At 31.3% G+C, this 15,789-nt stretch overlaps 3 protein-coding genes across 5 annotated transcripts; 1 reads left to right on the top strand and 2 right to left on the bottom strand.

The window, feature by feature from the left end:
• Window positions 1-2,678: 2,678 nt before the first annotated feature.
• Window positions 2,679-6,380, top strand: LOC129308006 (pto-interacting protein 1-like). Of its 2 annotated transcripts, XM_054948962.1 has the most exons (9): window positions 2,679-2,838; window positions 3,724-3,811; window positions 4,002-4,252; window positions 4,351-4,477; window positions 4,877-5,150; window positions 5,373-5,505; window positions 5,588-5,674; window positions 5,905-6,046; window positions 6,097-6,380. In XM_054948962.1, the coding sequence occupies exons 2-8, from the start codon at window positions 3,730-3,732 to the stop codon at window positions 6,028-6,030; spliced, it is 1,080 nt and encodes a 359-aa protein (XP_054804937.1). In that variant the 5' UTR covers window positions 2,679-2,838; window positions 3,724-3,729; the 3' UTR covers window positions 6,031-6,046; window positions 6,097-6,380. The 2 variants fall into 2 exon arrangements, with proteins under 2 accessions (XP_054804937.1, XP_054804935.1); XM_054948960.1 differs by having other exon boundaries at window positions 5,905-6,380.
• A 514-nt stretch (window positions 6,381-6,894) lies between these two features.
• LOC129308007 (protein FLOWERING LOCUS T-like) lies at window positions 6,895-8,483 on the bottom strand. 2 transcript variants are annotated; one of them, XM_054948963.1, is made up of 4 exons: window positions 8,107-8,483; window positions 7,929-7,990; window positions 7,627-7,667; window positions 6,895-7,383 (listed from the first exon to the last, which is right to left on the bottom strand). In XM_054948963.1, exons 1-4 carry the CDS (start codon window positions 8,323-8,325, stop codon window positions 7,154-7,156), a joined length of 552 nt encoding a protein of 183 aa, XP_054804938.1. In that variant the 5' UTR covers window positions 8,326-8,483; the 3' UTR covers window positions 6,895-7,153. The 2 variants fall into 2 exon arrangements, with proteins under 2 accessions (XP_054804938.1, XP_054804939.1); XM_054948964.1 differs by having other exon boundaries at window positions 6,895-7,302.
• Window positions 8,484-8,997: 514 nt separating this feature from the next.
• On the bottom strand, window positions 8,998-10,849 carry LOC129308008 (protein HEADING DATE 3A-like). Its single transcript, XM_054948965.1, has 4 exons — window positions 10,604-10,849; window positions 10,460-10,521; window positions 10,129-10,169; window positions 8,998-9,986 (listed from the first exon to the last, which is right to left on the bottom strand). Exons 1-4 carry the CDS (start codon window positions 10,811-10,813, stop codon window positions 9,760-9,762), a joined length of 540 nt encoding a protein of 179 aa, XP_054804940.1. The 5' UTR covers window positions 10,814-10,849; the 3' UTR covers window positions 8,998-9,759.
• Window positions 10,850-15,789: the final 4,940 nt, after the last annotated feature.

Below are 15,789 nucleotides of genomic sequence, written 5' to 3'. Positions count from 1 at the left end.
GCGTAGAATCACCATTCTTAGCTTCAAGAGGGTCATTTTCATTCCTCAATAGATATTTCTGAGTTAGAGTCTCCGCCCATAGACCTTCGGCACCATGTTAATTTAGGCCCACAATTGCCAATTTCTGAATGGTGACTTGAATATGGACCCAAGTTGATAGTAAGTCCAGATAAACTGGGCCCAATCTGATAATGGCAGGCCTCATGCGACATTTTTTACTGTTGACTTTGGATTGACCTAAAAAATGAAACTCAGAATATTTTGACTATAAAGAATTGTTAGTTTGACCCAGTTGAAAAAAAACAACGAATTTTCGTGGATTTTGAACCAACCAAAAAATCAAGTCTCCAAATCAATCATCTTTAATGGGATCGAAAAACGAAGCCGCTTTTAAAGAACTCACAGAACGAGTGCAGGGGTGTGCTTGCAGTTGTCGACCTCATGTACGGACTAGATTTGGATATGCAATATTTATTATATTTATTTCATCATAATTTAATAATAATTTTATATCAATGTTCGTGTAAAAAAAAAATATAACCTGATCCATATAAAAAATGGAAAAAACCATAAAGTTCATAATCTTTAGTTCAAATTTTATATCTTTTTTTATGTTAAAAAGCCTGACTTGATCAAATAGGCATTAAAAATGGACAAATATATTTTTAATTAATTTTAAAAATGTATAAACTATTAAATATAAATTTTTTGAATACACATGATTTAAATTAAAGTAAAAAAATCAGACATGATTATTATAAATACTCTCCCGCATAGTTGGTTTGTTTATTTAAAATTGATGATTTTAATAATACCAGTGCTTGCAAAAAAAAAGGGGGGGGGGTCAGACTTGAGAATTATTTGAGCAAAGTGGAGAGAATCCGACTAACCCCACACCTTAATTGTCTCCATCCGTGGTAGGAAAAAAAGAAAAGTCTATTCCACACGTGTGCAAATAAATGAACAACTTTACCAACTTTAAATATAATGCAAGTAAATCAACTAGTTGAATTCTCTTCGCATTCTCAAATAAATGAAGTATTGTCGGCATTTTATCGAAGATACTGTTTGTTTAAAACATAATCAATATTAAATTTAACACTTTTTTAACAAGAAGTTGAACTTTCATTTATTGTGCATTAATTAGTACCATCTTAAGATTATTAACTAATATAACTACTCTCTTCATTTTTATTTGTAGAAAAAAAAATTACATTACACAATTTAAAAAAATCAATTAATTATATTAAATTATGTCTGTAAATAAAAAAATAGGACTACAATACTCTTCATTAATTATGTTAATCAAGCATTCATTAATTGTCTTTTATGACTATGAATAATAAAATTATGAAAGGTAATTTAAAAATTTTACAATAAATGCTTATTAAAAAATATAATTTTACTTATATAAAAAAAATAAAAGTGATAGTTTCTTCTGTAAATAAAGATAGAGAGAGTATGCTCAAGGAACTCATTTTAATCTAAACACTTTGACATTTAAATATTATTTCCATTTAAAAATGAGGGTGTAATTATAATACTAGTTTAATGACAGTCGATTAACTTATTAAGGGCATAATTAGGTTAAAAAAAAGCCCTATATTGTTGAACAGATGGAATATTTATTCATGTTATTTTACAAAATTTAAAGGGAAAATATATCTATAAATTCTCATAATTTTTTTTAATTTTGAATTAGATATCTAAAATTTATTTTCTTTTAATTGAATCCTTATAGTCTAATCAATTAAATTATTTAATGTAACCCATGAAAATTAAAATACTTGAATTTAAAAAAATTAAAATTATCTATATTTTTATTAAATAATTATATTACTTTAGAATTGATTGCATAATTTTTATAATTTAAAATTATATAATTAAGTAGTCTTTTAAATATTTTTATACCTATATCATTTTCATTAAAATAATTAATAAAAATGTAAACAATGTATTAAGTGAAATTTTATTTTTTTGATTTTGCTAAAATTATTAAATTAAATTTTCTTCAAACTCCCAAAATATTCTCATTTGAAAAATTTAATAATTCATAATTAATTTTAATATTAAAAAATTAACATATTAATAGATCAAACTATAAGAGCTTGATTAAAACAAAAATAAATTAAAGGGACTTGGTTCAAAATTAAAAAATTATAACAACTTGCAGATTAATCTTTTCAAACTTAAATAATACAATTCAAAAAATTTAAATATATGACTAATTATATTATTGATATTTTAATAAAATAAATGAAATGAAATTTTCAAAATTGTAAGAATATAATTATATTTTTTAAAACATTAGGCGCGACAAAAAAATAAAAATAAAAACAGAAGATATCAAAATAAGTTAACCGTTGCCTTTTTATTTCTCATGCTTTTAAAGTCTCATCTGATCTCAAGAACGAAAATTCTGGCAAAAAAAAAATCAAGAAATAATTAAAATGAATAAACTGAAATTCCATTTCCAAACAGTACCAAAGAATGCTTTCAATCACGGAGGCCAAACGAGCAAAAAAAAAAAAATCATTGAACCCACCGGGTGCCCGAAAAATAAAAAATAAAAAGAAGAAAACGAAGAAGACTAATCGGTTTCCGCCATTTTGGACTGGTGGGAGCCAACGAACAAAGAGAAAAACTGTTGACTTTTGGTTTAAATAACTAACACTTTCTCCTTCCTCTTCTTCGTCGTCCACATTTAAAGCATTTGTTTTCTTTTGAGTTCCTTCATCCCGTGAACTCCTCAATTTTCCATTCATTTCGCCTGCTTTTCTTTGCTGCTTCTGTGTCAACAAGAGAAACAGTACAACTCCAGAGTCTCTGTACTAAAAGGTGCCATTTCTCTTCTGAAGACCCAGATTTTTCTTCTGTCAATTTGAACCCCCTTTTTATCTATTTTATCTGTTTGATGCGTCATCACCCGCTTCTGGGTTCTAATTTTGATTCGTCATAGATAATCTCTCTGTGCGTACTAATTGTATATCTCTTCCTCAGAAATAGGCTTGTCTTATATATATGTGAGGAAACAGAATCTTACAGTCGTTAACTCAAATAAAACACAGTTTCCTTTGATATTGTTGTGGTTCCGGGAAAAAAAAAAAAAAATTCTGAAAAGGAAAGACTTGTTTTGTTTTAATAAAAATCTGATCTCTTATCCGTCCATCTCTCCAATAAATTCTATTAACTCGAATCTAGGTTATGAGGTTGTTACTGACTTGCTGTAGGGCTTAGTCTCCTTAATGCCATATCTATGCTTCTTTTTGAATCTCTGTAGCGAGTCAGAATTTTAAAATTTACAAGTGAAGGGCCAGAGGATGTGGAAAAACAGCATATCTTATGCTAGTTTTTGAATGTGTTAATTTGGAATACTTTCAGTTTTTGAACTTGATTCTTCTTCTGTTTAACCAGAGCAGAATGACCAAAACGTTTCTAATATTGTTAAATGTCAGCGTGTCTATGAATAGAAAATTCCACCATTTTAGCCATTATACTAGAAGTGTATGCAGTCACTTCTATCTGTTTATCCTTTTTCATTCATGTCAGCATGAGATAACAATCGAAATAAGCGTTTTTTTTTTTTAATTTCCATCCTTCTTTTAAATCTGTGCTTCAAGGAGATTAAGGGTTCTGAACTGAAAATATGTGACTGGCTCTTATGATACCAACTGGCATAATTAAAAAATTTGATACTGAGTTTCATTCTCCCCTTTAATGAAGAGGATCATGGGTTGCTTTGGCTGTTGTGAAGAAAGTGATGTTCATACACATGCTGACAATAAATCCTTCATGCAAAACAATTCTGCAGGTAATTCACTATCACCGTTTTTTCTTTCATGTAAATTTATTGACACATTCGACATGTTTCTTATATTTCTCTGTCCTATGCTTAAAAGCTGAGTCCTAAGTTCTTCTTCTTCTTCTTCTTCTTTTTTCATTTCAGTTTCTTTCTTTTCTTTTTTGTTTCATACAATTTTAATTTCACTAGTTTGATTCAGGGAGCACAGGCTATCCTGGAAGAGAAGCTGTTGCAAGAACCACTCCACCTACTGTACATTTCCAACCTATAGCTGTTCCTTCCCTTTCGGTGGATGAATTAAAGTCCGTGACAGATAATTTTGGCACAAAATCTTTCATTGGGGAGGGTGCTTATGGCAAAGTATATCATGCCATATTGAGAAATGGCCGTGCTGTGGCTATAAAAAAGTTGGATTCCAGTAAGCAACCAGAACAAGAGTTTCTTGCACAGGTTTGGTTGAAAGCATTATGTTGAATACATCACATTCTGTAATCTGTAGTCGCACAATTTTTATTCAATTCTCTTGATTCGTTACTTCATTTGTTTAGGTCTCCATTGTATCAAGGTTGAGGCATGAAAATGTTATTGAACTTGTTGGTTATTGTGTTGAGGGTCCTTTTCGTGCCCTAGCCTATGAGTATGCTCCTAAAGGATCACTTCATGATATCCTACATGGTAAGTACATGCCATGTTACCGTTCAGTTTATGCTTGTATGCCTGCGCATTCATACTTTCTGATTGTTTCTTTCAAAGTTTCTACTTACGGATTTTATGCATAGAAACTCATAAGCCATACTTGTAACAAGCTTTGAAAACTATGGATTGAGAACAATGTTAGCTATGAAAATGAAACTGGACGGCTTTAAAATCATATTTTCTGTGCAAATTTTACTTTTTTTATTCTAGTCTAGCCTGTTCACAAAACGTTGGAGGCTGCTCTTCTTATAGAGTAAGTGATTAGTGCATGCTACCTCTAGACCTATTTAACTATAACTTGTTTCTTAGAAATAGGCCGGAGGTAGTATTTAATATCTCTATTGCAACATGTAATTTTCTTGAGAATTGTGGATGAAGGACGCAAAGGTGAAAGGGGTGCACATCCTGGTCCAGTTCTATCTTGGGCACGAAGAGTTAAAATTGCTGTTGGAGCAGCTAAAGGACTAGAATATCTACATGAAAAAGCGGAAACTCATATCATCCATCGCTACATCAAGTCTAGCAATATACTGCTTTTTGACGATGATGTTTCAAAGATTGCTGATTTTGATTTGTCAAATCAAGCCCCCGATGAAGTAGCTCGTGTCCATTCTACTCGTGTTCTTGGAACCTTTGGTTATTATGCTCCAGAGTATGTTATCCCTGGTCCTGGATGTAGCAACTGTTAAACTAATGAGCATTTTTGGATAAACGAGGTTTAAAGTTTAAACTTTTTGATGCAAGATATTGATCCAGTTGAAATGAAGAGAGATTTATTGTGATTACAGTGAACTTCAAAATTTGGTTTATCGTCTCTTTCCATTTTCCAGCAATGTCTTTAACAGCTTATAGGGTTTTATTTTATCAATGGCAGATTTGCAATGACAGGTGATCTCACTATAAAGAGTGACGTTTACAGTTTTGGAGTCATATTGTTGGAGCTCTTGACAGGGCGAAAACCTGTTGATCATACACTGCCACGAGGGCAACAAAGCCTTGTGACCTGGGTATTAATTGTTACTTATTTCATTTCTTAAAGTGATTTATTTTGTTTGCATGAGCTGATTCTTGTTCATTGGATTTTATTAGGCAACACCAAAACTCAGTGAAGATAAGGTAAAGCAGTGTGTGGATGCCAGATTACAGAATGACTACCCTCCAAAAGCAGTTGCAAAGGTAATCAGACCAAAATTCTCTTTTACCAAAGGCCATCTCAATTCAAAAGCTTAAGTTCAGGAGGTCATTGACATTGAACCGGAGTTTCTTTAATCAAATTGTTAGAAGCTTAATCCTGAGCGTGCTTATCTCTTGATTAAAACCTGTCGACTATATAATTTTTGTCTGACGTAAATTCTATATGACATCATAATTAATGTTTTATGTGACCTTTTTCTTTTGGCGTATAGATGGCTGCTGTTGCTGCATTGTGTCTGCAATATGAAGCTGGGTTAAGGCCAAATATGAGCATTGTAGTTAAAGCTTTACAACCACTGCTAAATCCTCGTCCTGCTCAGCCAAAAGAAAAATATTGAATCTCTTGTTTCCCAAATCCGTCACCAACATGTTGGCAAAAAAAAAAAAAAAAAAAAAAACCGTCATCCATATACCAAGTGTAATTTAAGCCTTTGCAGGCTACGTGCATCTTCTGTATTATTTGTGTAATTTAATAGTTTGCTCTGTGACAGTACTTAGCTGCAAATATGGAAGTTTTTGAGACTGTTGTTTGATATTTTGATATAAAAAAAAATGACAGTAATAGAATTGTATGTATCTTCAGTGACCTTTTTACGGATTATGGTACTGTAATCTGTAAGGGGCAAGATCCAGTCATGGTTGAGTTACAGGTTTTGAGTGGTCAATGGAAATTTTTTTGTTGGTTTCATTCCTTTTCTTTTCTGGGATTCTGCAATTGACGTAGCGATATCAATTAATGTGACTAGAATATATATTAGCTAGGTGTTCTAGAAGCTTGATTCATGCATATCCTCTCATCATCAAATTCTCTGTTCAGTTTCTGGAGAATAACATTACTACATGTCTAAGAACAGAGTAATATTCTGAGTTCTCTGGGAAACTTCCCGAAAAGGGAAGAATCTTCGTAAGATATTATACGATTAGCTATATTTAATTGTTCTTTTCCTGAAAGAAATCTCTCAAGCTGGAGGAGGGTACGTATATTCACCTTTTGAAAGGGGCAAGTTAAGGTAAGGAATTTAAGTCAGAAAGGCCTCATCTGATTCGGGAACTTAATCTAAATGTACGACATTTATAGATTATAGAAGAGATGTTATGCATTTTTGAAAGCGTGTGTGTGTGTAGTTATTTGCATCTAATATTCATGAGAACCAAATTGGAACTAATCCAACGCGTAAGTCAACACAGAAACAAGCAGCAAAAACACAAGTATATGATAGCATGCTCATTATAATTAGCCACTATAATAGATATCTGGATTAATATTCAAACATTATTCGGTTTCATAAATGTATAACTTTCTGTACCACAAAGAGATATACAGCCTTGTGGTGGACTCGTGAGGCGTACAAGTACTGAATTCTTATACATAATTCATCTTCCTGCAGATGACTCGGTCATAATGAAATCTTTGTTTTATTCATATACTGTATATATTATATTATATTATATTACATTATATTATATTCTTCTTCCACCGGAACCAGATTGCCGTTGGCAGTTGAAAAAAAGAGCAGCAACAGGAGGTCCGAGGTTGGAAAGCATAGCGAAATCTCGGGTGTTGAAATTTTGACGTCGCCACTCAGCAGCATCAACCATTTGTCTTCCCTCTGATTGACGAAACAACACAAACACGTAACGATGAATTCCCACCGTTGGTCTTGGACTCTCATAGCTCACTATTTCTCGCCCTACACACACACACTACTTTTTTATATATCTTCAAATGTCTTCTTCATGACACATCTATGATGCGTGTGTGCGTTTACAGTTTAATTAATTAATACATAGTACTTAAATATATCTTCATAATACAGATATGTTGTGTTTGTGTGGGTGTGTATAGTTTAATCAATTTTGCAGGAGTTATAAGGAGAAGAGAACAAAGGTAGAAAAGAAAAGGCAGAAAAGAAAAGGCACGTATGCATAATTACCAAAGCTTGGTCCTGTAGTCGCTGGAATATCAGTTACTAACCTGTATACGTACGAATATCTATATTAATGAAGCAGATAAAGTTTATAACTCATTTATATATATGTGTGTGTGTATATATATATATATAGAGAGAGAGAGAGAGAGAGTTTATAATAAGAACTTGAATCGAAGTACGAACACAGAATAAGCTAGCAAGCGATATCCGAGCCTCTCTCTCTCTCTCTATATTGTACAATCAAGTTCAGAAACCAACGACTGAGAAGAAGCAGCAAAGACAAAGTGAGATCAGGGAAAACTCACCAATGCAAGTATTCTCTCATACTTGGGTTGCTTGGGTTGGGTGCATCAGGGTCCACCATGATCTGCAAGCATAACAAATAACTTGTGGACTAATTAAAGAGAACGCAACTTATTAGAGCTAGAAGTTTATATATATATATATATATAAATATAGAGAGAGATAGAGATATATATATACCAGAGTGAAGAAGGTCCTGAGGTCATCACCACCAACATCAACTCTGGGAGGGCTGGCAACATGGGAGGGTTTGAGTTCAAGGCCATTGATGACTTCTCTGTGATTACTGTAGGTGACCCTTATTGAGATTGAACTTGTAAAAGGATCCAAAACATCTCCAATCACACCTCCAACCACAAGAGATTCGTTTTCCCTAGGCACAATTGATCTCATCGTCATCACATGTCACTTTGAGCACACGCTTACATATACACATGGCCAACCCTATATTTATACCTATAGAAGTTAGTTAATTTCTTCCCCAATGTCGTCCTAATTAAGAGCGAATCATTGAACTACATTTGATGGCAGTCCTTTTGTTTCAACTTGGAGTAATCTCCGTCTTCTCAGAACCTTGGAGGAAAAAGAGGAACGCTCATTCATAGACCAACTTTGTTCGCAAGAGAATAAGGTGATAGGGATATAGAGAAGGACCATGCTCTCTTCGGCTGTCGAAGTACTTACATCGAATAAAATTAAACTTAATAATTAGTTTATAATAAAGTAGGAGGATCAGTAAATTTAAACTTTAAAGTTTTGAATTAAAATATAGCGTTCTTTCATTATTCTTGTCTATTTGTTTTCTCCGTTTTTGGGCGATCACTGCACCATTCCTAACATCCTCCCACCTTTATCTGTAGCCTATATGTATCTAATCTAATCTAAGATTTGAATGTTTATATATACATAGATACTTCTTTAGAAGTCTGTCCTGAGGTTAGGGATAAGGATGAATTTGATATTTAATAAAAGTTTACATACCCATCATGAAATGCATAACTGGGATCGTGGATCGGTCATGAATTATTTGACTGGGGAATGAGATACGAAAAAACTTATGTATGGTAGTGAATGGGAACAACACAAGTAAGAAAGCAACTTGCAGGTTTTGATTCAATTCAGCCATATGTTTGTTGGCTTTTCTGATGTTTCCTTTGGTTATTAAGGATGGAGGGTGGATTGTGCAAGACCTGAAAATGTCGCATTCGTTCACGAGAACAAATATAGACGAGTATCCTTTTACTTTAAGCAACACGAATATATCTAGATGCTATATATTGAACCCCCCCAGTCTAAACGCATACATATCCTTCGTCCAATCCATGAAGAGACACAGCAGAGAATATCGATCCTTTTAGCTTTGCTCTATCTCTGTGTGTGGATACCAGTTAAGTAATCAAAAAGACGCATCAATCTCCCAGTTTTAATTTTATGTCGCATCGTATCTACCTATTCTGTCCGTACATCTTTGCATTATACATGTTATGTATATGCGCGCTCGCGCGCGCGCTCTTTTATATGTCGGCGAGGATACCTGCCTTCATGGAACGAGGTGTTATTACCACAGCAATTTGCAAGCAAAAGAAAACCTCTGCAATACCTGAAACATAAGTACTTTATATAATCTGATCTATATCTTGACTAGATGCGTACATATTATTGGTCACGATCACATACTATACGTTCTAGGTATATAGCAGCGAAGTATGTGTAAAGCAGATTATTATTGTATCATTCACCTCCTCTAGGATCCGACCAAAAACTTGATCTTTGTTTTATTCTTATAAACTATATATATATATATATAAGGGGGGGTGTGTGTGTAAATCTGTATTATCTCCTTCGTCCACCAGAACCAGATTCACGTTGGCTGTTAAAGAAAAGAGCAGCAACAGGAGGTCCGAGGTTGTAGAGCTCAGCGAAGTCACGTGTGTTGAAATTTTGACGCCATCCAGGAGCATCTACGATTTGTCGTCCCATTGCTTGACGAAACAACACAAACACATAACGATGAATCCCCACCGATGGTCTTGGACTCTCATAGCTCACTATCTCATTCCCTATATATGTAGGTACATATATAATTACACACACAGACACACAGACACACACACACAACCATCATCAAAGTAATATACAAGGAGAGGTAATTAAACGGTTAGAAAATAAAAGTAATATATATATATATGTATATATAGTTACCGTAGCTTGGCCCCAAGGACGCTGGAATATCAGTTACTAACCTGTAGGCATCCATTTTGAAAGAAGTTGTGAGTTATATACACATGTATAGCCAGTCACCGATCGCATTTATATCAATATTGACAAATTGAAAATGACCAGCTGTCACGATTGAATTGCGTGTTAACATTCATATGCTTGCATTTGTTAAATTAAATTTGCATGTATAAAACTTCATTGCAGAACATCAAACACACGTAACAAATAATAATAAAAAACAATTAATTAAGATATCCTGTGCATCAAGTTGACATATAGAAGAAGAGAGGGAGAGAGAGAAGGGAAAGATGACCAGTGCAAGTACTCTCTCAAAGTTGGATCACTTGGGCTAGGAGCATCAGGGTCCACCATGATCTGCATGAAATGAAGATGATGATGTGTGTTATGGGCTTTTCAGTAGGGTGTGCATATGAGAAATAATTGAAACAGTAGGTACCAGTGTGTAAAAGGTCCTGAGGTCGTCAGCATCGCCAAGTTCAACCCTTGGAGGGTTAACGACATGCGAGGGTTTGAGTTCGCAGCCATTAATGAGCTCTCTGTTATTACTGTAAATGACTCTCAGAGGGGCTGACCTCGTGAAGGGATCCAACACATCTCCAATAACACGTCCAACTACAAGTGCGTCTGGTGTTGTTCCCCTAGGCATGATGATGCTTGATGATTTGCAGGAGACGATGATCGAGCTTTGAGCTATGAGCATGAAGTTTGAAGATCCACTGCACATGGTCTTGCCTATTTATATATATATATATATATATGTTTCACCCACTTTCACTCATAATTTTATACTTTCTAATCTCTTAACCGTCCTCAGATTCTTTGGATACTTTCTGTACCGAATAAAAGAAATGCCGATTTAGAGTGATGAATTTCTTCTTGGGAATTAAAATGATCATTTTCCTCTTCAAACACTAGCAATTACACCGCCTGATCCCGGTCCCAAATAATATATATATATATATATATATATAATTTTTATTTTAAAAATATACATTAATTATATTTATATAATTATATTTATATTAATTATAATTTTAATATGTGCAATTCTTATTTAAAATTAAAAATTTTTTATATTGATAATTTTAATGACATAAAGTAAGCAGTACAAGGTAACATGTTTTTTAAATATATTAATTATATTAATATAATTTATTTTTATATTTATCTATTTAATAACTTTTATTTATATCATATTTTTTTACTTTTTTTTGGAAGAGTTACTGACTTAACATATCTCAACTAAAAAATAAGAACAATAACTTGATATTGTGTTTGACTTGTTTGTTATTGCTCTTATATAGCCTAGAGATTACTTATAATTTTTATCATAATGTGTTGTTTTATGTATACCTGATTTTAAGTTGTACATTTGTAGTTATGATTGATATAATTTAATAATTAATTTTAAATTATTGTGGTTTATGTACTCATATTTTTAAACTTAATAAGTTATATAATTTAAAATTTTAATTAATGAATATTATTATTTAGGCCTTTATTCTATATTGTCTATTTTATCGAGACGGCAGGACGTCCCAATTTCATCCTAGTCTTGTCCCAATTTTTAATTGGACGAGATAGGACACAAGATAAAAATCCAATCTTGATCATTTTTGAGGATGAGACACAGGACAGAGGTATTTTGATCTCATCCCATCCCATAAACACCCTTGATAAAAACCACAATCTCTCAAAAGTGTACATATTTTTATTTTTACCCTTACTAAATATTCCATATAAGTGTTATAATAAAGATAATTGAAATTTTAATACATCTCTTTTCCAAACAGAAGGTAAAGTTGAAAATACAGGTTATAAAAACTACATAATGTCTTATATTATAGACCAAATAAAATTTTTAAAAGATGTGTTATACTGTAACTTGAAGAAAATATTCGACTTTAAAGATATTTTATATATATATATATATATAAAGCTTTTCATTTAATAGGGTTATATATTTTTAAAATATTCACTTTCCAATTAGTCAATGTGGGACGCTTTAATATAATGTATCCATAATAGCAATTGCAGGTGCCTATAAATTATGTCATTTTCTGGACAATTATATTGAACAGAAACTTTTTTATACGATGAATTGATGACTACCTTTAGCTAGGCTTGTGCATGAATCTATGATTTATATGTTCTATTTGAAGACTAGAATTTTCTTTGGACTTCTATCCACAAACGTTTGATAATTAAGACCTTGTCAACATTTGATAATTGTCATCCACATATGTTACATACCACAGTCTTGTAAACTCTATAAATTAAATATCCTCATGTAGGTTGCACACCTAAATTTTAAGATAAGGCTTTGGTGTGAAATTTAATGCTTAATCAACAGAGAGAACAATATATAAAACTGTTTGTTTTAGCTTATTTTATGAAAAAATTATTTATTTTTTTAAAAATCTATTTCATGAGTATTTTATTATGTTTGTTTAAACTTTTCAGAAGTAGCTTTTTAAAATAATCTAATGCAATATATGAGAGAGAGTGTTTTAAAGAGTTGTGATACATAAATATATATTATAAAATTTTAAAATAATATAATAATAAATCAAGAAAAATATCATAAAATTTAAAAATAACTAACTAATAATCACTTTTTTATTATTATAACCAAATATAAAATAGTATTTGTTTTTTATAACATATCTGCAAAATAAATTTCTTTATATAAAATCTCTAAATTACTTAAAAATTATTTATTTTTAATCTTCAAAAAAGGGGCCCATGATTAGTTATCGCGCCCATTCATGAAGTTGTCTTGGAGTTTATATACTAGCCGTGTAGCTATATAGACTTGGATTCTTACATATATGTAGCCCTTTTAATTTGTAATTATTATTAATTATCTTTCACAGTCGAATTATATCGTGCCCTTATGATCACAAGACCTAAACTAGGGATTCATAACTTTATGTACATGCAATCACACGCACGCTGGCAGCTCAACAAGAGGTATCAGAATAATCTTTTATTAAGAAATCAATGCAAGTGACTTTATTCTCAGATCAGAATATGCTTATAATTATCAGCTGGTATATCATCTCCACACACTTTATAATTTAACTTGTCTGTGTGTTTTGATTTTTGCGACTGTCATTTTCTGTTATCGATCATTAATCAATTTATTCGTCTAGTCATGGATCATTAATCAATTTATTTGTCCATCTCGTCATATGCCTGTATCTTTAAAGTGCAAAAAGGGTGTGGAGGAATCGACTAAGTGGGGAGAAGTAACTTGAAGATGCACCATAGAGACAGGTTAGAATATCTTGAAACCCCTTTAATTTTGGCAAATTTCTAAAAAAAAAATATAACAATCCCCTTTTATTTATTTCTAGTTGCATTTTTCATTTCATGGTAGTTGAATTTAATTTTTAAACTTTTTTTATTTATTATCTATAGCTATTCTTTTATTAAAGATAATTTTATTCAAGACATGATCAATTATTAAATATAGATACATCTTTCAATAAGAATTCAAAGGTTCGTCATGTTGTGAGAGAAATTTTTACACTTTATTGAAGGTCTATTAATAACAGTATTAGTCTCTATAAACACATTTGTCTTTTAAATCACTTGATTATCTTATAATAAAAGTATTTTAGAATATATAACATGAAATATAAATGTTGGTGGGGGTAGCCTTCAATTTCTTTCAATTTAGGAATCCAAATTTGAAGGTGGGGTTTTCTCACTGACAACCTCATCTTTAAAGGGTGGCACATAAGGATGCCGGCATGATATATATTAAGGATTGAAAAAGCATTTTATAAAATTAAGAGATTAAAATAAAATATTATATAAAATTAAATATTAAAAGTATACTTTAATATTTATATTTTTGTTTTTAAAAAATAAAGTTATAAAGTATATTTAATAAGTTCTTCTATTAATATATGTAAACTTATTTAAAAATATCTTATAAATTAAAATAGGGAGAATATATTGGGATCTTATTAGATTATTCTCATATGCTGATTCAATTTGGCAAAAGTACAACAATTTAGCACAATCTTATCTAATTGCATGTTTTCCAATCTTCAGAACACAAGATTCGTTAATCATTTTCTTTGCAATGAAAGAACAAAGTTCTAAACCTTGAAGTTTCCTGATAATTAATGTTTAGCTACCGTATGAGAATATAACTAAAACAAATTAACGGTTATATATTTAATCACTTTCTTTTTTATTAATTCTTTTTAAGGATAAAGTCAAACTTTGATCTTAAAATATTTTGTTCCTCTAAAATAATACATAAGTATTAATAGTCAAGTTGACATAATCAGGAATATACATACAGTGACGAATTCAAGAAGAGGCCAGCAGGGGCTGTGGGCCCCATGCTGCAAAATTTCTTTTATAAATAAGTAAAATTTTATCTATGAAAAGTGTCAAAATTAATTTGGTCCCCCACGTTTAAATAAAATTTCAGTTGTAGCCCTCCACGCAATGATTTATGGAATCGTCCTTGCAAAACATTGAAACACACATGATCAAAGTTTTTGGCGGTGAGATTTTTTTTTTTAAGAATTTCTTTCTTGTCGATTCTGTTTCTCAACCGTCCTTAGATTCTTTAGATATAGTGACTTTTAATTTCTTTGATGAAGGCAAGGATGACTCTACCTTGAAATATTCATCATGTTACTTTTTAATTCATACTTGTATATAATAATTCTAATAACACACCCACAGAAATTTGTAACATTAAAATATACTCCATTCGATCCTATATTTTTATCACTTTAACTAATTTATTGTAATTAAGGAGAGGTAGTGAAATTATAGACATTGTCTATTTTTTAAAATTTATTCTTATTAAATGCATTTTCTTCAAAAACATGTTCTATCTCATATGTAATCCTTTTTCATTCATAAAAAAATATGAGAGGATAAAATTGAAAGAAATTAAAGAATTTAATTATAATCCACCTTTTTTATACAAGCTAGGTGACTTATAAAACAATCATAAATTTCTCCTAGAATGTGAGTTAACATAGAAGATTGAAGAGATCGGTGAGATATTAATTAATATTAATAGTACATAAATACACCATAAATTTCTCTATATTTTCTCATATTTAATTTTGGTAATTAACATGAGGGATTTTTTTATCATTCTCAATAATATAAAAAATTTCCCTCTCTAAATAGGTAACTAAACAATCATTATATTCAAATATTTATCTCTCGTGCGGTTTCTTTTTATATTGTTGGTGATATTCATAATAGAGGAAACTCCAACGAGTGGTAAAAAGCTAACTTTAAAAGCAGATATCCTAAGGATATACAATATGGTTTTGGGTATACTCAAACTTTAATTTCATATCTAGAAAGATCATTGATTCCTTCTAATTTTGAAAATGTGTTGTCAAATTCGATGGGCAAGGTTGGGGTCAACTTGAAGAAAGGATAAGGGTTTGATCGAATTTGCGTCGGCCAACGATGGAGAGAGATTCCAAAAATAAAAATGATTTAAGCATATTATCTAAAGGGAATAAAATGTGAGGACCTTGTGTGGTGAATGATTTAAGAGTGCCTTTATAAGTATTTTTGAGCTCAAAACCATACTCTCACTATGATAAGTTCTTGAAACTCAACTTG

This window comes from Prosopis cineraria, unplaced genomic scaffold (assembly GCF_029017545.1).
Source record: "Prosopis cineraria cultivar Desert tree isolate PC_DT_omini unplaced genomic scaffold, ASM2901754v1 PC4, whole genome shotgun sequence".
NCBI classification, from domain to species: domain Eukaryota; kingdom Viridiplantae; phylum Streptophyta; class Magnoliopsida; order Fabales; family Fabaceae; genus Prosopis; species Prosopis cineraria.
Note: the sequence above shows the minus strand (reverse complement) of the source record. Positions and strands in the feature narration are given on the sequence as shown.

What these genes read in the sequence shown, in the direction of transcription:
- LOC129308006 (XM_054948962.1), top strand. Translation starts at nt 3,730, where the DNA reads ATGGGTTGCTTTGGCTGTTGTGAAGAAAGTGATGTTCATACACATGCT. An exon ending in CATGCAAAACAATTCTGCAG is followed by an intron (nt 3,812 to 4,001) that starts GTAATTCACTAT and finishes AGTTTGATTCAG; the next exon opens with GGAGCACAGGCTATCCTGGA. An exon ending in ACTTCATGATATCCTACATG is followed by an intron (nt 4,478 to 4,876) that starts GTAAGTACATGC and finishes TTGTGGATGAAG; the next exon opens with GACGCAAAGGTGAAAGGGGT.
- LOC129308008 (XM_054948965.1), bottom strand. Translation starts at nt 10,813, where the DNA reads ATGCCTAGGGGAACAACACCAGACGCACTTGTAGTTGGACGTGTTATT. An exon ending in TCAGGACCTTTTACACACTG is followed by an intron (nt 10,522 to 10,603) that starts GTACCTACTGTT and finishes CATTTCATGCAG; the next exon opens with ATCATGGTGGACCCTGATGC. An exon ending in TTGAGAGAGTACTTGCACTG is followed by an intron (nt 10,170 to 10,459) that starts GTCATCTTTCCC and finishes GGATGCCTACAG; the next exon opens with GTTAGTAACTGATATTCCAG.
- LOC129308007 (XM_054948963.1), bottom strand. Translation starts at nt 8,325, where the DNA reads ATGACGATGAGATCAATTGTGCCTAGGGAAAACGAATCTCTTGTGGTT. An exon ending in TCAGGACCTTCTTCACTCTG is followed by an intron (nt 7,991 to 8,106) that starts GTATATATATAT and finishes TTATGCTTGCAG; the next exon opens with ATCATGGTGGACCCTGATGC. An exon ending in GACTACAGGACCAAGCTTTG is followed by an intron (nt 7,384 to 7,626) that starts GTAATTATGCAT and finishes GTGTGTGTGTAG; the next exon opens with GGCGAGAAATAGTGAGCTAT.